The sequence below is a fragment of the Haliaeetus leucocephalus genome, unplaced genomic scaffold (assembly GCF_000737465.1).
Source record: "Haliaeetus leucocephalus isolate CR32 unplaced genomic scaffold, Haliaeetus_leucocephalus-4.0 Scaffold730, whole genome shotgun sequence".
In the NCBI taxonomy this organism is placed as follows: domain Eukaryota; kingdom Metazoa; phylum Chordata; class Aves; order Accipitriformes; family Accipitridae; genus Haliaeetus; species Haliaeetus leucocephalus.
Window position 1 is genome coordinate 3666439 of NW_010973166.1, and position 24365 is coordinate 3690803.

General features: G+C 40.0%; 1 protein-coding gene across 1 annotated transcript in view; it reads left to right on the plus strand.

Annotated features, from left to right (window-relative positions):
- Positions 1 to 24365, plus strand: part of HMCN1 (hemicentin 1) — a 208539-nt gene that overhangs the window by 15695 nt on the left and 168479 nt on the right. The window contains exons 2-3 of the mRNA XM_010580732.1: positions 19501 to 19571; positions 23760 to 23918. Coding sequence (XP_010579034.1) covers positions 19501 to 19571; positions 23760 to 23918 — 230 coding nt within the window. The remainder of the gene's footprint in view (positions 1 to 19500; positions 19572 to 23759; positions 23919 to 24365) is intronic.

The following is a 24365-nucleotide window of genomic DNA, read 5'->3' on the forward strand; positions in this document are numbered from 1 at the left end:
TGTGGTGTTTTAAATTATAGGGTGCTCTCCGACGTTATCATTGAGTAAGAATTGTATGCCTCAGTGACATTTCAAAGCAGTTTCTAACTCCCAAGATCAGAAAAAGGAAAAAGGTTGTGCCTTAAGGCATTACTGTTAATCAGCAACATAACATGTTTGAAAAAGCTTAGTAAATGCAAGATGTGACACTGGAGAATGAGATGAATTAAATTTTTCCTGTTTTTGTTTATATTTCCCGACATTATGCTAGTTTTGTAGAAGAGTACTCTGAACTTTGTTACAGAGTATTTTAATTTACCATGTGTGAGTGACATCTGGAATTTCATCTAGGTTACTCAGTTAAATTGGGTTTATTATTAAAGTTAGATGTTTGGACAGTTCTATCTGTGCTTGTATAGTTTAGCTGGTACATAATCATACCAGAAATGAATCGATAACATTTGTATTAACGTCTTTACAGTTGGACTTCTACTGGTACAGTATCTCTATCTTCATATGATGATAAATAACCCTGCCCAGAATATCCAGCTTTTACTCTAGTGATAAAGAAAGGATGGGAGATGGGAAACACCACCTCCTTCACAGTCTGGAGACCTTGGGCACAAACAAACTCTGTCTGTAGTTAAGCAAAACACTTAAGAATTTTTTTGCATATATTCTGTTGATTTTGATACAATTTTCACATACGCTTAAGTTTTTTTTCTGAGTGACGCCCTGAAGATTTGCCTCTGGCAACAAAGATAGACTTTGGCAGAACTACTGATTTAAACCTGAGTGATAACAGTCTTAATAATTTGGATGCCATTTTGTACTGCAGACACCTGAACAAAAGCTTCACAGAAAGACTGAATCTCTCCTGAAGTCCATGCAGTGGCAGTCTTCACCATGACTATACCAGTGGGCGGTTCGTAAAAACAGATGGTTCCTTGATCCTGCACAACAGACTGTTGTTTAAAGAGTTAGTCATGCACTTAAGGTTCTTGTTCCTTGGCATTAGTGTTCAAGAAAGTTAGCCTGACTATTAATGTATGTAGGAATTTCATGTTGGTTTGTGAATGCTATTAGGAACTGGATGTTTTTGCTGTGGTTTTGAGCCTTCTTTTTGGATGCAAGAACTAAGGCATAAATGAGTAGCTCTGAGTAGTTGTAGCACAGCCATCAGTTCTTATACCTGTGCTTTCGTCTTAGAAATGACTGTGCTATGGGCTGGACAACTGCTCTGGTTTCTCAGGCAGCTGGCTGTGGAAGCCTCATGGCTGGAATGAGAAAGTTCTTGAGAAGATGTGCAGAAGCAGAAGGGGGGTTGGCAGAGGCTGCCTTCTAAAGAGACTGCTCTTTGAGGAAGAGAAGCTATTCCATTATCATGTGCTGTTCCAAGGCCTGAGACTTGCATGGGGCAGTGAAGTCCCAATGAAGGGGGTAGCATTCAGAAGTATGTTTTCTTCAGATCTGAACTGCTTATGCTGTTTAAAAGTGTCTGTGGTTAAGATGTTCCTTTTCTAGGACTGTGGTTCCTTGCTTTACTGCTAGGTTGTGCCTGGACAGCATAACTAGCAAAGCAGAGCTCTCATCACTAGCAGGCGTTTTGTTGGAAAAGTATGTTTGGAAAAGTCTGTAAGTGAAGGTGAAATGGGCAGTTGAAGATTCAGTTGTTGAGTCACTGGGTGACTAGACTCCCAAGTCTTGCTGCCTGTGAAGGACGTTGGGCATGAGATTGGCACTTGAGGGTGTGCCAGAGAGACTTTGCAGCGGGAGCACTAAACAACCCACATTAGTACAAAGACAGAATCCAATCTATCAGGGCAAGATCAATCTATTTTAAAACTAGCTTCAGTGAGAAGAATATATTCTGAGAGATGTATAACTAGTGCTCTTGTTCTTTAAAGAAAGATGAGTGGCATGCCTTGTGTGACAATTTGGGCCACTTTAGTTGTTAATTCACATAGTCTATTGAAAATTATTCTTTTTTTGTTCTGTTTTTAATGGTGTAGAGTTTTTGGATGAGTTTTATTTTTTTAGCACTACTGGGATCTTATCAAGATCTCATAATTTTAAAAATTGTTCCATATTATATGCTAAGCCACTTTGCTCTGAAGAGGCTGAGGAGTGCTCACTTGCCAACTCTCATATGACAGTAGTAGTGAACTACTTAAGGGTAGACTTTGCCGTAGTAACATCTAGAATAACTGCTGCTGTTTAGTAACTGAAGTCTTAAGTCTTAATGATACTAGAGGACTACATATATTGTGTCAGTCTGACAAAAGAATACGAGAGATGAGAAGCCCATGGAAGATGTAAAATAAAGAAACACTGAAACCATGCCCTTACCTGCTTGATTATTTGCTAGCACAAATAGGGTGGGAAACTTTGGTAACAGAGCAGCTGAAAATGCAATCAATTGAGAGCAAACTTCAGCTGATGAGATCAGCCTGTGAGCCCCTTTATTTCTACTAAGCAGTAGTGGTGAGTGACAAAAATCTTGCATTGCACTGAAAGCACACTTTTGATGTTCACTGAGGTGGTATCCTCAGTTAATGTATGTGGCTGCCAGCTGCAGCAACTAAGAAATTAGCACCCACCTTTCACTTGTGTTGACTTGCAAGGGGAGTGGTTATGACTTAAAATATCCCACCCCAAATTGTCAAAGTGTATTTGAAAGCACCTGCATGTTCAAAGAGTCAGTGTTTTTCAGGGTCTGCATTGTGCCTGGAAGAAAATACACTTTTGATTGACGTACATAAACAGTACAGGTCAGGTTGTAGCATTGATTTTTGGAGCTTGATGGCTTCAAGGCCACAGATGCAAACTCTCCAAAGAAGAAAGCTTTGTGCTCTGTTGTATAAACAGGCTGAACAATTTAGTGGAAAAAAAAAAATCATGGTATATGTTTCCATTTTTAAAATGTAATAGTTTTTTAGGAGTAACTTTGGTAATTATTTAGTGATTGATTATTTTATTTGCATGTGAGAGTTCCATGTTTTTCCAGTAGTCAGCTGAGTACATCCTAGTCTTGTTGGGCTACGCCAGACAAAAGGTGAAATTGGGAAATAAAGGGATCAAGGCAAATGAGTTAGTCTAAGTTAATTTCTGTCTAAACATAAATAGTGGCATTATTTTGAACAAATTTTAAAAGATGAGCAAACAGAAAACAAGGTTTCTGCATAATGTATTCCTGTTTAACTGATTTAAGTTATCCTCATGTGAAATGAAAAAGCCTATTTTGTTTAGGGTAAAAAAGTTAATGTTCTCAACTTTTTTTCCTCCTCCCTCACTCTTCACATCTGCTTTTTGAATTAGTTTGGAACATGCTTGCATTTTTACACTAGTAAAACTCAGTGGAATTTTATAGTCCACAGATAATATTTAATGTTTCCCTCTCTTCCACAGCTTCCTAAAAACTACTGAACAGTCAAACCTGCATCAAGAGCAGAAATATTCTCATGATTTTCCTTTTTCTTCTTCCAAAGCCATGAAACAGCTTTCCTATAGCCATTAACCTCCTGTTCTGTTCAGGCATCCCACCGCACATTTGGATACATCATGTCATGTTCCCTGCGGTCAGTGCCAGGGCAATGAGCCCTTGCAAAGGGGTGATAGAAATCTGCACAGAACGTGATTCTGCCCCTGCCGACACTGCTAACTGCAGCCAATTGCACTGAGCTGTGGTGTATAGATATGTGCGGGTAAATCTGGATGGATTAGGAGCAACACAGTTAAGCTCTTATGAATCTTGCTGTAATGAGCTGCCTAAAGTTATTGCTTGCATAGAAGAGTTGGCAAAAAGGCAGTGTATTTGTAAGTGAGCTGCCAGTGGAAAGGAAACAAATGCCACTTCTGGGACTCATAGATGGCGTCTCGGTACTGCTGCAGGCCAAGTGACAGGGCCAGGCCCTGTAACCTAGACATAGCTGTGTTATTTTTGTGAAGCTGTGCTTTGTGGCCTCAAAATTAGTTTCTTGTAAAACACTTCTGGTGGTTTATTCCGAGTTTATCCTGAGCCAAATGTGCAGGTTTGGCTGCCTCCTCGAGTTGGTAGCTGCTTACACAGGGAGTGAAGACATTGCACGGTAGTACTGCTAGTGGTTAGCAAAGGCTCCTGCTGTACCTGCTCAGACAGGGGGAAGGGGTAACAGGTAAAGCTGAGAGTCTGTTTGTTTTTTTGCTGCAGATAGTCTATTCAGCTTTAATCCATACGATTTGTGAAATACTTGTGTTTGTATCTTTTCTGTGGAGACACCAGCAATGTCCTTCAGCTTAGTGGAGCAGCATCATCTACTTCAAAAACTTTTCATACCCGAGAGATTTTAGGTAGAGCCTGAAGGATGATGCAGAAGGTGACTGATGAGCTTTTAGGATGCTGACTCCTGAGTGGAGCTAGCTCAGGCTGAGATGGTGACATGCTGTGTGTGCATGGCTGAGCTGTTGGTGGTGAAACCCTGGAGTTGCTGTTTCACAGCTGGAGAAGCAAGCTGAGACTGGTGCTTTCTGAATGAGTGCACAACTCTCTTCCAGCTTTGGTTCTCTTCTAGTCTTTTCTCAGTCAATTTTTAAAATTATGATGTTACATTATAAGGTGTTTTGCTGGCTGTCTGAGCCTCAATTTTATACACCAAATGACTGTCAGCAGAAATGGTGCTTAGACATGAATTGGGGGATTGTTTACATACCATGGAACTTACATAAGGTCAGTGAATTTGCAGGTTCTCTTTCCAAAGTGATAAGTAAACATGTCTGGCTTGCAGCCAAATCCTTAGCAGCACAGTCAGAATTGGAGACTTCTGTGCAACAGGATTTATTTAACAAATATTCTCAGAGATTAATTGTGTGACTACTGTGGAGACAAGTTCTGGTTTTTGATTCTTCCGCCAGATTAAAAGGATGAAGTAAGTGCGATGCTACAGAGGGGGGAGAAGAACATTTTGTTACTTCCCGTGTGGTTGTTAAATGGCTCCCAGCAGCTAAACTTATGGGGACTGCAGTGTGCTAGTTAGGATGGTTGACTGTGTGGCTGGTCCTCCTGTGTGCAGCCTGCACCGGTGCTGTGGAAGCCTTTGCATGCTGCTGTTGCAGAGTGAGAGCTGGGAAGAACCAGAAGCCACGCTGTAAGGCATTTTCACTGGTTTGGACCACAGAAAGGAAGGAGAGACATAAGACCATTGTCACCACCAAGCTATTCTGGCAGCCGTGGAGAAACTCCTCAGCCTGGCTGCATGACTCCTTTTCCCTTACCCTGAGGTTGTGGTGGCCATTTGAGTTTCTCAGGCTTGGTTCCCTATAGTTCTGCTATAAGTTTATCCCTTACGGAATTATTTCTGCTGCTTAAAAATGTTTTTGTTGGTGCCTTTTAGAAAATGACACAATTACGAATGATACAGGCAAAAAGTTAAGGGATGGGAGAGAGCTGCTTTCAGCTGCCTTGACAGTTACCAAAGTAAACAGTGCTCTAATGAAGGTTTTGAGAGGCTTATCTGGCCATGAAAAACTTGCTATATCTTTTTTTAAATTGACAGTTAAATCCAAACCACATTTTTAAGAAAATAGAACTAAAATGTTTCAGTATCCTCTTTGCCCAGATTGGCTCTGTCAGATAAGCAATTTTGTAGTCAAGTTTTCTGCAGCTTTTTCCCATCATTTTCTTGTGCAATGGAATCCTACAACAGCCCAGGTTGGAAGGGACCTCGAAAAATCATCTGGTCCAACCTATCAAACAGAGCCTCACCAGGAGCAAGAAATCTGTCTGTTAAGTAGAAATAGAAAACAAATTATTTACAAAGTCTTCACTGTTAAAATTATTAATAGATTTTTAAAAGGACCAGAAAGTTCACTTTAAGCTGGTATACCAGTAACTGACCTTCTTCGAACATCTTTAAATAGATGGTTCAACTTAACAAACTAATTGATGCTTCTTTATTCACAGCAGTATTTGAGGCACCATTGAACTGTTGTTAGAGCCCTGGGGGTAATATTCACAACTGGATATTGTCAGGGGGAATAATAGGTGTATACAGACAATGTTATCTGCTGTAAAATTCCATGTTCTGTCAGCTGCATATGGATTAGTTTTGTGAAGTAGACATTAATTTAGAATGATGCATGGAGATTTGCATTTACAGTTATAATGGCTAAAAGGAAACGGTTTGGGCTTCTAATGGTTTTACACTGGTAATCCTTTAGCAATTCATTTTATAGTGTAATACTTGGAGACAAGCTGGGGCCTGTTCTAATTGAAATCAATAAAAACTCTGTCATTGACTTGAAAAGAAAGCAGATGCATTTTTAATAGTAAAAAGGAAAAAGGAAATTTTTCGGTACAGAGTAAACTCATATGCAGAATACTCAGAGTGTTGTACTGAACGTGACACAACTTCTTTCTCCTAGCAGCTGCTCTCAGGTTACTTTATTTTTGTTGTGCTTGAAAATCTCTGTTCTTAAAGGATGGCAACGGGATACATCATAAAACATTTTATATAGTATTGAACTGATTATGTTCATGCGCATGTATGTATATACACGCATGCACACACACGCACGATGTCATCTCGTAAAAGCTTGTCCTAGAATTTTCTAAAAGAAATTTTTTTTTTTTCCTTCTTTGTTCTTTTGAGAGACAGGTGGCTTGGTATGAAAAAAGAGGAAAATCCATTTAGTTGTGTTTTAGTTATGCAAGTGTGGGTAGGTCTGTGGTTAGAGTCTCATTATCTTTTGTATTTGTTTAGGGCTAATTGGCTAATGTGGTTTGCTGATAATTTTCAGAGCAGAATTTATTTAAATAACTTTTCAAGGATTTTGTCAGGCATCTGAAGGAATTTTAGGTCAGTCTTTGCTTTTTTGTGATTATTTTATCCTCTACAGAGGAAAAAAACCCTAAAGTTTACCACACTGCGTATAGGCTTCATATCTAACAGTTGTGCTGTTCTGTTTTGTGCCAGGTCATGTAACTCCCTCTTTTCCAAGAAAGCCCAACAGACCTATTTGAATATGATACACCATATTCCATCTATGATTTTAAAAAAAATTCTTTTACCATGTGAAGGCATTACCAGAACGTAAGCCTGTTAAAAAAAACAGCATAGGATTAATATGGTAACTTTGGAAAGTCCTTGTTTCCATGGTCTCTTGACAGTTTTAAGCACCAACTGATTAGTTTTGTGGTCTCCATAAAGCTTGTTAGGAGAATGGCTCCTTCAAAAAAACATTGACTCCTGGTTTATTAATAACTGGGTAGTAATTACACATTAAGAACGATTCCTGGCTTGGGTTATCACTACATGCTATATAGCGTGAATGTAGAGTATTTCTCATCATGACAGACTGAGCAGTACTGGGTTGTCCTGCTCTCAGGATGCTCAAGTTGCTGTTGGTAACTTTATTTGCTTACATGGTCTGTTTTTATGTAGATGTCGGTGCTGAGTGCATTAGTAATTCCATATCCTTCATGAAAGCAATGTGGCTGCAGTTTCAGCAGGAAAGAGCCAGTTGATTTTTCAGTTTTGATTGTCTCATGATCAAAAAGCTGACTTGGCTTGAGTAAGGTAGCCCTCTCCAAGGATCTTCCAAGTCTCTTTGAAGGAAGTAATCTGTGAGTATAATCTTCCAAGCAGCAGAAGCTTTTAATTAGACTTTGTAATTTGATTCCTCTGTTCTGGGGAAAAAAAAAAGAGAAGCTGTGATTTTTTTTTTTTTTTTTTTTTTTGCCAGTCGGCATATGGACCTCTCCTATGGTGAGATACATTTGGGGACACGGTGGGAACCAGAGTTCAGTGAAGTAAGCGAAGGAGCCTTATGTGTGAACTTGCAAGAAACCTGCAGTGCCAAGAGGCTCCCGATGGTGGAGCTCGGCTATTCTTGGCCAGCAGCAGCGCAGCCAGCGGTGTGGGCAGCAGCTCAAAATGAATCTTTCCTAGATGTTGCAGCAAATAAGTTCATTTTGTAATGCAATACCAAGTATAAATTTTGAATTAAAAATTTAGTTTTAAGTAGTGTTTGATTTAACTTCAATGGTTGAGGTTATTAATCACAAAACAACTCTGTAAAATTTGTATTTATGTTCATTCCTGCCCTATTCTTTAGTGTAAGTTTTATCCAGCGCTGTTACAAGTGTTGAAGGAGTATTGCCAAAATACACAGACCAAGAGATGAGACAGAAATAGACCTGGACTGAACTGGAGTTCAGTCTGGAGAAAGAATTTAAAGAGCATTATGAACTGAATTTTACTCAGTTCAGATTGTTGTTAACAAGGGGAAATAAACAAAACCAGAAAGTAATCTGATGACCTTTTCAGATGTTCAGTGTGAGCTAAGAGCATGGGCCAGCTTCAGTAACTGATTGCTGCTCTCATGCTGTACAGTAAGGAAGCTGTGGTTGTAGTCCTTATCAGCTGTTTATTCTTTACTGTAGACTGAGGGAAGCAAATTAATCAAAGCTTGCATGCTGTATAGCATCAACAGATGCTTTTTTTTTTTCTTGTGCCTGCTGGTGCTTTGTCTTGTTAGAAAAGAAAAGAAGCAGTATGAACTTCTGTACTCTTGGCAATACTGGACTGACAAGTGTAAAACCAAACCCTCTGTGCACAGAAGTGATGCATAAGAGCGTGGGGCAGCAGTTTGGTATGTACTTGGTTCACTGGGATGGCTCAAGGCTTGAATGTAGGGGACCACCTAGTTGCAAGAGACTCGCATAATCTCCATGGCTCTTTCAGTCCTTTGGCCTCTCTTAGGGACTGTCAGCTGAGTTGCCAGCTGTGGCTGTGTGTTTTGTGATTTGGGCAATCATCCATTGAGAGCTGGCTAGAGGCAGCCAAAGTCATTTCAGAAACAATGGCTGCTGGCCCCCTGATGACAACAGACCTCCAGGGCTGTTCAAAGAACCAAGGAAAGGGAGGAGGAAGGTGGGTCTCCTGCAGGTGCCAGGATTCTGTATGTTTGCTTGTCCCCAGAAAGGAAAAAATCTTGCGTTGTGTCAATCTCTTTACATTTGGGACATTTAATAGCCACTGGCATTACTTCAAATTTTAACCACATGGAGTCAAGTTTTCTGGTCTCTTTACCTCTTATTTGTGCACCAGCAATAGACAAAATCTGGCCTATCAGTGGAACTAGAGGGGATGTTCAAGTGGATTATTTCCCTGAACAATAATCAACCTGTAGACCTATTTAATTCAAGCTTTCTTTTTCTTATTTCCAGCCTGAGGGAGTAGATTTTTCTATCAGTGGTTCCATGGTGAGTGTTATATAGTACCACTCATCCAAGGGGCTTGAGAAGCTCTAAGGCTGTTTTGTGCATCACCCATTTAAGACAGATTTTGTAGCAAACCTAGATTTATTTTAATGGTCTCTGGGTAGAAGAGGTTACTCTGCACATCCCGTGGTTTGTGACTGTAGTTCTCACAAGGTAGAGTTAACAGTGTGCTGGCTGTTACTCTACTGGGCAAATTGGCACCTGATTTTTATTATTTATTACCGCGTTTGGTTAATAACTTTTAGACAACTGCATTTGAGGCCTGTAAGCTAAACTTAGTGCTTGTTGCAGTAGACAAAGTTGATAATATTAGATTTTATCCACTGTAGGTCTCCAAGCCTGGTTTTCTTTTCCAAGAAAAGTAAACGTATATAATGCCTTTTTTTTACCATTGCTATTTTCCTTTTTAAAAAAAGGAGACACAGGCTCATAAATGTTATAACAATGGGAAATAACAGTATAAACATGGTACTTACTAAGGCACATTTTTAGTAAAACTTCTGTTAAATCTTTGGTCTCTGAGTTTAATCCAGGCTTTGGTGACTGCCCTGAGGTGACTGGTGAAGAATTTGATGTACAAGTGTGATGACCATCGCCATCCGTGAGGATGGAGCTTCAATAGTGCTCCACTGATGCTAGGTTAGGCACCTTAGCAGTGCTTTGCGGTTTGCATGGACTGTCTATCTGTTTTTTATTTGAATAGCCAACTAAAGAAAAACTGTGTGCAGTCTGACTCCTTCCAGTTAGTTGTCTTCTTAAGCTGAAGTTTGCATATTGAAGTTAATAGTCATAAGTCATGTGGCTGAAAAGCTATTTAAAAATATTAAAAAAAAAAAGTGACTGCATTAATGAAGCATGTGAACTTGCTGGGTTTGTTTGGCTTTTTCCTGTCTGGTTAAGAATCTGGTAAAAGTTGCTCACTGCAGTTCTTGGGCTCTTTAAAAATTTAATGATACCCAGGTTAGACTCTGAAGGCTAAAAGCAACTGAGTCATGAGGGGATATTATTTAGGAAGAAACTTATTACATGTTCTAGTGCTAAGCATCTTGGCTTACTCCAGTGCTTCTGAGTCCATTGGGAGGGTCTTTCCAGTGGGGTGTCCATTGGCCTTGGGGGACTCATTGTGATTGTAGGCAGCATCTCCAATGCTGCTTGTGCTTCTGGAAAAATTCAGCAAGGTGTTTATTACACAGCTCCCATCATCGTTAATACGAGCTGAGGGTGTCCTTCACTTTAGAGCACAAAGCACAAGGCCCTAAGTTTGGGTTTTTGTTTTTTTTTTCTAGGTGGTGGTAAGTAATCCTTATCTAGCTTGTATTTTCAGAGTCAGCTGCTTGGGTTTAGTAGTCTACTACAGAAATTTTCAATCAGTTGAAAGTGGAGCGGCATTTTAATTGCATTAATGCTTAAAACATAACGGTAAAAAAAATCTTATGTTTCTGTGTACATATGTTTGTCAGCTGTTTGAGGAATAAAAATGTTCACTATAATTTGAGATGGCAGTTAAAAGTATTTTTCTTTTATTCAGTTGCACCTGTGAGGTCACACTCTGATGTTGGAAAGGACAAGAAAGCACTGTGAAACGTTTCTGATGGCAGCTCATGAGTGATCTGTAGTGAGGCGAAGTCCTGATGTGTAGGACCCAATTTACTGTTAGGAAATTAAAGGTTTCTGCTGAAGTGCCCTTAGTACAGACAGGTGGCTGGAGGCTGGTTAAGAGTAACTCTATCATTCTTCTTAATCCTTGGGAGGTAGCTACTCCTAAAGGTTTTAAAGGAATTAAAAGCACGAGCTCTACAGTGAATGGGATACAGAGAAGGGAGCTTGAGCTCAATGCTCAGCACTGTTAGTAAACAGCTTTTATGGAATAATTGCACACCAATTTCTTTTGGCAGCAATCCTGGCTTAGGCATTTTAGCTCTCCTAGCTGATTATTCCTAATCCTTTATCATCTCTTCACTTGTGGTGATAGAAGTACTTGAGAGTGTGTAAAGGAAACAAGACCAGAAGGTAGATCTGATACAAAAAAATTTTTTATATATATAAATAGAATATGGGCAAGCAGGGGTGTGTATGTATATATAAAACCCACATTAGTCTTCTGATCTCAAAAACTGCCAAAATTGCCATAGCTTGGAAGCAGCACTCGGATGGAGAAGTGCTTAAGCTGGCACTACTCATAAAATGAATGTATGTAAGCATGCCCAGTGTGTGCTTTTATTTTATTTTATTTTTTTTCTTTTTTTCCCCACAATCAAACATACATCTCAAGAGGTAAGTCTTGACATATGTTAAAAATGTATGCTAGAGTGCCTCCACTGAGTTACCTAATTCCCATTCACATCATTGAAAATCTTTCCTTCTTCCCTTCCACCTCCGGCCCTTTGCCACATATGTATTTTCAATGATCCCAGTAAATCAGAATCTCCCAAAATTGTGTGAAAAGAAGACATTTGACAGCCTGAAGATACAAATAACTCATATGCATAGTTTGACCTGTAAATTCTTATTCGTACTATTTCACTTGAATCATGATACTTAGTGTACAGTGGATGGTGAAAACAGTGATTGCTTTGTAAATGCAACTTCCTGATGAAGACGTAGCATACTTATGTATACTGCCAGCTCTGAAAATGATTTTTCATGGGGATGTCAAAATTCTCATAGCACACTGTCCTGGTTTCAGCTGGGATAGAGTTAAGTGTCTTCCTAGTAGATGGTACAGTGCTGTGTTTTGAGTTCAGTATGTGAAGAATGTTGATAACACTGATGGTTTCAGTTGTTGCTAAGTAGTGTTTAGTCTAAAGTCAAGGATTTTTCAGCTTCTCATGCCCAGCCAGCAAGAAGGCTGGAGGGGCACAAGAAGTTGGCACACGACAGAGCCAGGGCACCTGACCCAAAGTGGCCAAGAGGGTATTACATACCATGTGATGTCATGCCCAGTATATAAACTGGGAGGAGTGGGGGTGGGGGGATCGCTGTTCGGGGACTAGCTGGGTGTCGATTGGCAGGAGGTGAGCAATTGCCCTGCACATCATTTGTACATTCCAATCCTTTTATTACTACTGTTGTAATTTTATTAGTGTTATCATTATCATTATTAGTTTCTTCTTTTCTGTTCTATTAAGCCGTTCTTATCTCAACCCACGAGTTTTACTTCTTTTCCTGATTTTCTTCCCCATCCCGCTGGGGAGGGGCGGGAGGGGGGAGTGAGTGAGCGGCTGCGTGGTGCTTAGTTGCTGGCTGGGGTTAAACCACGACACACACATTTCATTTTTCAAGGTATGCCTTTAAAAAACGTGCATGTTTTACTGAGTACAGATCCTTATTTTTCAGATGCCTAGTGCTAAACTTGTCAGTCCACTCCATAAATAAAAAAGCATGTGGGAGATAATTGCCACTAAGGTATTCTTTGTGTTATAAGTTGGGGGAAACTATATATTTCTTGAGTTCTGTACTACATAATGAAGAAATAACTAAATATACTTTGATTGTACAGTTCTAGGCCACAGAGTGCTATACTTTTACTCCATTGCAAAGATGCAGCCCTGGTGAAAATCTGCATTATACCAATAAACTAGTAGAGTTGGGATGACATGTTGTTCTGTGTAGCAAAACAGGAATGTAGTAAAAGGGTGTTGTAATTACATTTGTTATTAAAATACCATTTTTTTTGTTGCTCTTGTGTGTGGTTTGGTGGGGTTTTGTTTGGTTTTTGTGTGTTGTGGGTTTTCTTTTTTTTTTTTTTTTTTTTTTTTTTTTTTAAATTTTCATTTGTAGTGTACTAGTTCTGAAGGTTGTGTTCTTTGGAAGTATCCAAAGGTGTGGGGGCTTCCTGGGGGGATGTTTTGTTTTGTTTTTTTTAATCATGGATATGGTTTTGCACCAGGGAAACGTCTTTGCTCTGAATTAGAAGAAGGAATTCTGTGGGTGAGAGTGCTCCACAGGATTTAGCCTCTCTTCTGAAATTCCTTCAGCTACCAAGTATCAAATAGAACTTTTTTTTTTCTTCCAGAACAAACAAATTCAGTGTTCTGAGTTGATGAGAGGTAGGCAAATGGCTTCCATATTCCTTTGCTAGATCTCCTAAAGCATCCTGCTGTCCAAAACAGATATTTGGTGCAGATGTCTTACATGGTCAGAATTAAGGCAGTGCCAAATTTGCAATCACCCTCAGTGGTAATTATACGTGATTGTGTGTCATTGGGTAATTTGTGGTTTTCCCAATGTGCTGGCTGTTCAGCTTGTATATAAACATGTTGCGATATTTGTTTAGTTGCTTAGGTACAAGCTCAAACACCATAGTGGTTATGTTGAGAAGCTGCTGGAAGCTTCCCCTGTGTGCAACAGAGCCAATACCAGCCGGCTCTGAGACGGATCCACCGCCGGCCAAGGCCGAGCCAATCAGCGATAGTGGTAACGCCTCTGTGATAACATATTTAAGAAGGAAAAAAAGTTGGGACAGACAGAAACGGCAGCCCAAGAGATGAGTGAGAACATGTAGGGGAAACAATCCTGCAGACCCCCAGGTCAGTGAAGGAGGGGCAGGAGATGCTCCAGGTGCCGGAGCAGAGATTCCCCTGCAGCCCATGGGGAAGACCATGGTGAGGCAGGCTGTCCCCCTGCAGTCCATGGAGGTCCACGGTGGAGCAGATATCCGCCTGCAGCCCGGGGAGGACCCCACACCAGAGCAGGTGGGTTCCCGAAGGAGGCTGTGACCCCATGGGAAGCCCATGCTGGAGCAGGCTCCTGGCAGGACCTGTGGATCTGTGGAGAGAGGAGCCCATGGAGCAGGTTTTCTGGCAGGACTTGTGACCCCATGGGGGACCCACACTGGAGCAGTGTGCTCCTGAAGGACTGCACGCTGTGGAAAGGACCCATGCTGGAGCAGTTCGTGAAGAACTGCAGCCTGTGGGAAGGACCCACGTTGGAGAAGTTCGTGGAGGACTGTCTCTTGTGGGAGGGACCCCATGATGGAGCAGGGGAAGAGTGTGATGAGTCCTGCCCCTGAGGAGGATGAAGCGGCAGAAAATAACGTGTGATGAACTGACTGTAAACCCCATTCCCCGTCCCCCTGCGCCACTGGGGGGGGTTGGTAGAGAATCCAGGAGCGAAGTTGTACCTGGGAAGAAGGGAGGGGTGGAGGGAAGGTGTTGTGAGATTTGGTTTTATTTCTCATTACCCTACTCTGGTTGACTGACAATAAATTTAAGTTAATTTTCCCCAAGCTGAGTCTGTTTTGCCTGTGACAGTAATTGGTGAGTGCTCTCTCCTGTCCTTATCTTGACCCACAAGCTCTTTGTTATATTTTCTCTCCCCTGTCCAGCTGAGGAGGGGGAGTGATAGAACGGCTTTGGTGGGCACCTGGTGTTCATCCAGGGTCAACCCACCACAGACATTTACATTGTCCTTTTGAGACAAGAGAATTTAGTTGCTGCCTAAGTCAGACATGCTGTCATGCTGTGTCTGTGTTGGGTTTTTCACATCTTGCATAATTACCTCTAGAGGACCGGGAACAGCTTTGGAGTAATGAGCCATGGGGAGACCTCCACAACAAACTAGTCCCAAATATTCCAATATCAGTGCCTAAAAATGGATTCATAGTTCAGCATCAGAACGGACATATTCTGTTAGAGTATTTCATGTGTCAGTCTTTGCCTAAAGAACTGATTAAGTTAAAAAAAAAAAGTTTTTTCTGCTTTACTTGGCGTGCTTGCAGGATCTAGTTTCTGAGTAAATATTCTGTATTTAGAATGATGCATTTGTAACTATGCTTGATTTGAGGAATGTCTGACTTGTGTGTTTGGCTTCTGCATGCAGTTATTAAGACTTTGGGCAATTTTGGATGTGTATAAAAGTGCAATTAGACCTATGAGTTGACTGGCTACATGGTACCGTTAAAGACGCACAAAAGAACAAAGTCATGCCTCCATCGCTTTTCTCAGACACCAGAAACTATTTTGAGTATTGACACATTGGTCTTTTTCTTTTTACAGTGTCTACTATTGTCTGTTAACGTGACTGTGCTTTTTTTGATATTTTATATTAGTTTAATGCCACAAAGCTTTTCAGCATTGTTTCAATGAAAGCTCTTGCACAAGATGAACTTGTACAGTGTGGTACTGTAAAACTGTTAAACCCTTTAAGTTCCTTCAGAAACTCTGCCTGAACTCATGCTTCACAGTTAGCATCTTGAAAGTTCTAAGAACAATTCTCCATCATGGTCTGTAATAGTTTTTACATTGTTAATAGTGCTGTAGTTTAGCATTGCACAGGTATTGGTGTCTCAACTGCACTGAGTCTCAGACCTGCCTGTCTGCATTTGTTCTAGAGAGCCAGGTCCAAACTGATGACTGCAACTTGATTTAGACTATACAGTTGTCGCGTCCCAAAGTTGGAGCGACTCAGGTTTGTGGATTTCCTTTGTCAGAATTAAGGTGAAACAACACCAGGGGAGTTCAAACAACAATCAACATTTATTCAACCTAGCTAACTTTGTCCAAGTACACATGAACTTGTTAATGTGAACCTTGCAACATGTCATTAAGCTGCTGTTTGAGAAGAGGAGGGAAGTGTAGAAAAAGAAATGGAAGAAGAAACATGAAATGTATCAGAAGGAGAGCCCTCCCGTTGAGTCACGAGGTTCAGAGCAGACCCCCTTGCTTTCTGGACTCCTTCTCAAAGAGGAACTCAGGGGTGGCTAGATCCACTCCTAGTCTCAGACTTGGTCAACGGTTTATGTTTCAAAGGATGAGGTGTAGGGACTGTGGAGAAGAGAGAAGGAAAAGAGGGAGAGAGAGAATGAGAGAAAGAAAGAAAGAGAGAGGAGAAGGGTTTCACCAGTCCTGGGTCCAGTGTTGGTCCAGCCAGCGTAGAGATCCAGTTCCGGAGGGCGCGCGCCGAGGACTCGTTCTCCCTTCTTTTATAGTGTGTTCGATGGTCTCGACATGCGCAGTCCCATTCCTGGGTTTCTCTGGAATCGGTAAGTGAGCTTTGGGGGGGGCGGGGTGTTCATTGCAGAGTTGCCTCTCTTTTTCTGCTGGCATGACTGCTTAAGATAGAAGCACAGTCCCATCCTCTGTGGGGCCTCCTCCTCTAGGCGCTGCTGTGCTCCTTCTCCTGGTCACTTAAGATAAGGACTTGCGGCTTTGGAGAAGCGCGGTCCCACCCTCCGGGAGGCCCTCTCCTTTGGCCACATTGTCCTGTTCACAAAACTCCAGCGTTTTCACAGAGGCCATTTTCCTCACCAAAGTTCTTCAGCGAATGTTTGAGACATTGACTATAATTTGTCAGACCGTCACAACAGTTTTTGAGGTTCTTAGTGTATCATTAATTTAACCTTCTCTGATGCCTTGTGAGAGAACTTGCCATTCTTTCCCAAAGTCCTTTTTGGTAGTAGTTCCTAGTTGGCAAGTAAACTTAAAGCACTTCTGGTAATGTCTTCTCACTTTTGTCTATTCTGAATGCTTTGAAGGGCTGTGTTTACCTGCACTGATGAAATGGTCTTGCATGGGTTGCACTTTGAGGTAGCAGAATGAGGCTAAAAGAAAATGAACTTGGTGAAGGCTATTACAGCTTTTTTGGCAAGTGGGTCACACAAGCTGGTGGCACAACAGCGTGTGAAAGACAGTAGATGCTGAGTTTTTTGGTACAAGTTGGTGAGCATTCAAATGGTGAGAATCAGTCATATCACCATTTAGACCTAGAACGATGGGCTTGTAAGCTCCATGGGAAGAGTACTGAATAACCTTCATACAACTGAGAGAAGATCAGATCAAGTGGATGGGGGAAGCGATACCAGCCCAGAGTTGGATGGTTATTGCCATTCCAGATGCCTTCTGTATCAGTAATTGATTAGTTTAATGTTGGCAAACTGACTGTAGCTGTAGGTTTACATGAAGTACTAGCATCATTGCTTACAACTGGAAGTCTTCCTGATGTCCCTAAGATAAGAGCTGACGTAGAGAGACATGGTTTTGCTATCTTACACTGGGAATGTCGGTGTCATTCATGTTGCTGCCGTTTGACCCTTAGAAGAGATCATTGTTACTGAAGATGTGAATGATCCTATTCATTCCCTTCTGGGGCCTTGCTTGACCTCAGGGGAAGCTGATGAACTCTGGCCTTGGTTGCAGGATTGGCTGGGGAGATCTGCCCTCTGCATGGCTCCTGTGAAGTTCTCAGTTCTGTCCTGACAACCGGTAACTCTCTACTTGGTGCTGACTAGGCCATGCTCCCTTTCCAACCTCTGATCTAGGTGCCATTTCAAAGATCTGCTCTTTACTGAGCTCACACCAGAGGGCAGCCAGAGCCTTGGCAGGATCTTGTGGCGTGCTGGCAAGGGCTTGGGCTTGGCATCTGTGTGCGCTGCTGGAGCGAGCCCTTGCTGCCTGCGGAGAAACAAGGCAAAATGCTCATCCGATCTAAACTGGATGTGCTGTCTTTGCTTAGCTGAAGTAAAGTTGCTTTTCAGATTTTTATTTTATAGGGAAAGAAAGCCTTTCCAAAGGATTTACTGCTCTAGAACTGAAAAATGTAATCCCTCAACTGACAGGGAATAATGGAGCTAGTGGTTTTACTGTATGTATAAACCCCATTCTGTTATATGCTTTAGAACAATGGTTGGCAGGGGATAGATTTGAAGCATAACAATTTGGAGATAGCTTTATTACAGACATTCGCTTTAAAGAATACCCAAAGGAGGGTGATACCAGGTGGAGTGGTAGGAGTGGGAGTATCGCAGGATGAAATATGTGGAGGAATGGTGAGTCGTTATAATTGCCTTTTTGATGATACTGTAGTATTTTGGTAAATAACGTTCACAGACAAATGACTCAAAACCATACTAAAAAACCCTTAAGACAGTTTAATATTCTAGGAAAGGTTTTGTATGATCTCCTGGGTGACTTTCAAACAAATTAAAACCTACACTTAGCAAAAGGCACTCATAATAGAGCCCCCCAAGCAAACACGTGTGTGATTATAGTAGACTTTAGTGATGGCTGTTGTTGAAACTCCAGTGAAATAAAACTTTGGACCATTTAAAGAAGAAAAATGTCTAGATTATATGAAAGATAAGTATGTATTAACTTTTATAGAGCTTGGAAAGGGCTGTATGGTCTGCTGAGGCAGCACTTCCATGTAAGCTACAGCTGTGTTTAAATTGGTACCACTGCAGTTTCATGTTTTTCTTTCACCCTGACTGCATAATTGTACCCCATTTTGCATGCCAGTGCTCAGCTGATCTCTTCATGAGTGGTTTGGGGCACTAAACTAGGGGAAATCTATTCACTTTTTTCTTTCTGTGTGTGTGTCTTTATTTATTTATTTATTTTTGGCTTAGCACCCTGACCCAGCTTGCTGAGCTAGATGAATGCCATTACTGGCACAAGGACAGGGCAGGAATGCCTGCCCAGGACAGGGGAAGAATGAACTGCACGAGTGCCAAGACAGATCAAGGTAAACTGTCAGGAAATCACAGCTGTAGGAAAACAGCTGGTTAGAATCACATTTGATACCAATTAGGAAGGCAATTGTTGAAGGGGCAGAAGGAGGCTTGTGGTACAGCTAGTGTGATTGGGAAATGCTCAAGTATGTGCTGCTGTCACACACCCCAGTCAACTTCAATTTGGTGTCCTGCCATTTCTCAATATACAAAGACATGGGAAAGACCACAAATAAAGTTGATTCTGCTTCAGTTCTTTCTGGCAACTGCTGGTAGATATGCTGCGTTTGGGCATTGGGCTCACACCAGGCTTTTCCAGCTAGAGGGTACATGGTTCTTTCAGGCAAGAGATGTGGCACTTTTTTTTTTTTTTTAATACATTGGTCAGTGAAGCTAGTATGTATATTCTGTTCAGAGAGGCCTCTCCTTCATGTTTACCTATACAACTGTTTCTGAAAAAATACATTATTTTTTTGGTGCAGCCACACTTGTTTTGGGGATTGTTCTTCCCTTCTGATTACTAAGAACAATTAAATGATTGGTCAAAATCAAATGTGAAAGAAACACAACACAGAATGCTTTATGTGCCTATAAATGTTTAAGACACCTAGAAGTTGGTAATACTGGAATGATTTTAGAGTTACTAGATTTGGAATCATGGATTTCAGTGCTGGGTATATCATTCTCAATTATTCCTTTTTGTTTCTTTTTTACTACCAGATTTTTATTAATCTGAAACAGTTTCAAGCTCTTCACTTGAAGTTGTCTTTTGATAACTTTGTGTTTTCCTCATAGTTTCCAATTGTTTTCATCCTAGAAATTGGTCCGGTGACGATAACCACAGATCCCAAGAAATTTCAATTTGAACTCAGGGAGCTTTATGTTCAGGTGAGTAACTTGTTCGTTCTTTATGTGGTTCTAGCAAAGGCCCTGTTTCCTCCCTCTAATCTTTCCTCTCGTGTTGATGTTTCTGCTGCAGTGCTTCATCAGGATGTAGGTCACTTACCTCTGTCATTTTACCTGCACAAACTGTCATCTTCCTGTTCCCTGGTCATCTTAGTTTATGATTATAATTAATTATTTTGTCTTAGTTTACATCATTGTGTGGGGACTCAGTTCAATAATACAAGAAAGAACAGTTAGATAATGCTAACATTTATTTTGCATTTTAACTAGTCCTGCCACTTGTTCACAGATGCTTTTATGAACGGTTTTATTGTGTTCTGGAACTTATTTCCCATGAAAACCCCTCATTAGCTTTAACTAATTTAGGTACAAAAGGACTGTAAGACTCATCAAGTATTACTTAGGTACAGCCTTCACTGCCATGTGTTACTTTGCACCTACTGATTCAAAGGCATCAGGCTGACTTGGCTGCTCTTGACTTACACAAACACTGTTGAATTGCTTCTGTAGCTATGCTTAGGAGACAAGTAGCAGTTTTTAAACTAGCACACCAGTACATCTCCCTTGGTGAAGTTTCCCTGGGTGAGAGTGAACCACAAATGACATCTGGATCACGTGTTGGAAAGAAAGGGAAGTATTGGAATGGAGTTACCCTTACTGAAAGAAAATATGATCCTATTGTCTTGTCGTTTAATCAAGCAAAATGCTTCTGACCTGCAGAGAACCTTGTTGGAGTCAGTAGTGCCAGACAGACTCTTCCTTAGAAACTGGCACATGCTGTAATGCCTGTAATAAAAGATTGTTTGAAAGCCAATAGTGCTCTTTTGGGAAGAATAAGTAGTTTAAATGTTGGCAGAAAGCTTGAAATTTGGAGAAGCCAATAGTAAACTTTCAAGGAGGCAGAAAATGCCAGCTGTTATGCTTTTCTCCTTCATGGGGAAATGTAAACTTTAAAAATCCTTCCAGTCTTCACTTTTTGTTTTCTAAATAGCTATACTGGAAAATAACTGCAGCTATTTCTAAAAAGTATATGATTTAAAGGAAGCTTTTGGGAATTTAAAACTTTTCATTTACAAGTTGTTTAGAAGTTACTAATGAATTTAAGATTTCTTTTTTTAATCCCAATTTATTGCATATTTCATAATTACTTTCAAGATATGCTCATTCAGCTAAATTAAGACTTTCACTGACTTGCGTTCATTCATTATATTGGTGAAAGGCCAAAATATAAATTAAAAAAGTGATTAGAACAGGACTGATAGGTCATCTTGCAGTAGTTCTCAGAAAATGTAAACTTTTGCTACATGTTTGTTATTAGTATTTTTCCTAGAAAGGCAGTTAAGATGCAGGAATAAATATTGTGGAGGTAGGGGAAATTTTAAGTTAGGTTTATTTTGAAAAATGGTGTAGAGCAAATATTCTCATTAATAAACAAAGCTAAAATTAAGGTGAGGATAAATTATTTTAAGGAGTCTTATGTATAAAACAGATCAAAATATGTTGTCCAGGAATACTGCAGAATTTGTCCTCCCTGGACATCAGGATAAGCCCATCCCTTGTTTTCCAACAAAATTCATCTGGTCACAGAACAACTGGAGGGTCTGTACATGACATTAGAAATAAGCTTTTGGCTGGCATTTGACATCAGGTAAAAATTAGTCTGTATACATTTCACTGAAGAAACTAGGCCCTGTTTCTTTTTACATTCAAAGTGATAAAAGAAGTATTCCTTTGACACCTCATAAGTGGATCCTATTTTTGCCTATGTTTCATCTGTAATTAACTGGGAATCATTCTTATGGACAGCATGACAATAACTTGTACTTGGCAGCAGTGGCTTCTTAGTGTCTTCTTTTTTCCTGAGTTAAGCAGATTTTTTTGTGTATTCTTGTATTAAATACTGTTTTCACAATGGATAATTATTTGCATAAGCAATATATTTAAATCTTGTCTATATAAAAAAACTTCTAAAGTTATATTCACATAGTTTGAGTGTTACATGATCCTATGATACAGGTGCCAATACACTTGCATTAACAGTTATGAAAAGGCCTTACTTGAGTATTTCTCAGTGTAAAAATTAACAACTTAACGAAAGTAGTATTCTGTAAGAGTTGTTGATGACGCTTTTTAAATCTGATACTAAATTATCCATTTGTAAGTGGATACAATGGCATTTAAGGAAATAGTTATCTAGATATTAAATTTAGACATAAGAAATGTCAATAGTACAGATGAGCTGAGCTAAGAACCTACATTTCTGTATGCCTCTCCAAACCAAACAGAAGGTGAGACTTGCTGAGCTTTACTCACATCTGTCTTTCCAGAAAACTTCACAAAGTAATTGTAACCATATTTAATTGCAATTTGGAGAGAAAGGCAGGAAACACTTAAAGGATTTTTTTTTATTTTTTTTTTTTAAATAAAGCTAATACATTTCTGTTTCGTAGTTTTACCCAGCTGCCTTTTGAGAATACCCCTCTTCTATGTTATGAGAATAAAAAAGTTCATGCTTGTTCTCAGAATAACCATTTAGGTCAGCAGTGCTTTTCCTATTATATGTAGAAAGTAGATGCTGCCAGCAGTGCTTTTCCTGTTACATGTAGAAAATAGATGCTGCCATATAAAATACTACAGGAGACAATAATCAAGTAGACTTGAAGTGGGAATACAGATTTCCTTTTTCCAGGTAGGTATCTGTAAAAAATTAGCTATTATCTTGATTTTGCCTACAAATTAAAGCTTTACTTGGAAGAGTCTTTTGCTGAATATGATACTCACTTCGCAGGAGCAGGAAAGAAATAACTTGGATATACTGATCTGTCCCATAGGATTGTATAAGCATTGCCAAGATAAAGTTCTGACGTGTGTCAAAAATATTTTTGGAGAATTATCTCTTGAATTTCAGGCTGTCTGGAGTCTGCCACTTGCTTTTCCCATAAAAGTTAGACTACATTTAGAAAGGACTGACTTATAAAAAAGAACAATGGCAATGTATCTATTCTTTAACATAGCTGAGAAGTTTATTGATATTCTTGCTTTGAAATTGGATTAAAGATACTGATAGATTAAAAATTGTTACTGACATGAACATTTAATTGGGGACAGCTGAACTTCTTAAAGACTGGGGGACTGTGGGACGCAAGGTTTTTTCTAGTTTATGTGTCTGTGTGAATGTTTAACCTTAAAACATAATTTTTGATGGCATCTCAAGGATTAAAAATAGATGCAACAATTGCATTATCTTTTTCCTTCTTCCTTGCCAGCATGTGGAGATTTGTATATAAGTATGTGTGAAGGCTTGTTGATTGTAGAAATAAAACAAATAACTTCTATATTTAATCTTGAAAGTGCAGAGATCTGTTGCTGTTTACAGGGGCAGGTTTTACAGTTCATATTCAGCTCTTTGGAAACTTCTGCCTTCAATATGCCAAATTAGTTTTTATGTAAGTTAAAGTGAACTTTTATTTAAAGTGTTTTCCTCTAATTCTTAATTTAGGAAGAGAAACTGATCCTTTCATATAAAGTTAAATAAAGTCATACTTGGAAGCATTTTGAGTGAAGAGGTGGTCTGAAAAATCTCCAGTTACGCAGCTGTCTACTTAGTGATACAGGTCACTGGGTACACATCACCTGTGGCCCCTCTGCTGAGCTCCCTGCACTGGCTGCTCTGCGGTGTGAAGTCTAGGTCAAGTTCTTGCTGTTGTGGTATCTAAAGGTCCTCCTGGAGCTCAGCACTGCTTGGCTGAGATCATTTCCCATCTGTGTCTATGACCATGACCTCCCATGACTGCTGCATACTACCGGAGCAATTCAATTGTCAGCCAGTAAGGGAGCGTGTGAGTATAGGAAAAGGAGCTGTCGCAAGAGCTGGAGCTAAACAAAACATGGTGCTCCCAGAAAAGATAAGAGTGACCATGACACCAACCATTTTCAGAGCTCACCACAACCCTCCCTTTGACTTTATTTTCCCTAAGGAATCATTGCAGTTGCTGCTTGGGAGTGCGAGTCTGTGACAGCACTCTGCAGAAACCATATAATGCTTAGGATAAAAAAAGTGAATAAATTATTAGAATCTGAGAAAGCATCTGTCCTGAATATTGCAAAAGCAACTTATTTGGCATGTTCCTTCTCAGAAAAATGTTTTGTTTTTCTTCTTATTGTGAGCAGGGTGGTGGAGACTGTCCAGAGATGAGCATCGGAGCAATAAAGATTGCTCTAGAAATTTCTCTTCCTGGTTCATTCATCTATGTATTTACTGATGCACGGTCCAAAGATTATAGACTTACCCATGAAGTACTTCAACTCATTCAGCAGAAACAATCACAGGTACAGAGGGGATTTACATTGAGCTGGTTTATGTATTTAATGCCCTGTTTTCTCAATATTGAAGGGTAAAATTTTTCTATGTGAGGCTCGGTGAAGTCTTTTTACAGAAGGGAACATAATACTTCGATTCTAGGGATTTTTTTTTTTAAATAGAGAGTTAACTGATCTGGTTAAGAAAAAACTTAAAGGAATATTCCTTTTAATGTTGTGAATTAAATAGTGCAAGTGAACCTTCTGCCAGTCTATGTATTCTTGGTCAGCTTACTACTTACATGGATGTTTTTATATTGTTCTGAAACAAGTATTCTGTGAAGTACAAGTGCTGATAGATGAGTATCATTTCTAAAGTGATTCTTGTCTGTTCCTTTTCTTCTCCATTGCTTTTTCCATCAGTAGTGAGTGCAATATGGCTGTCCTTCATGCAAAGTAATATGAACCCAAGCCAAG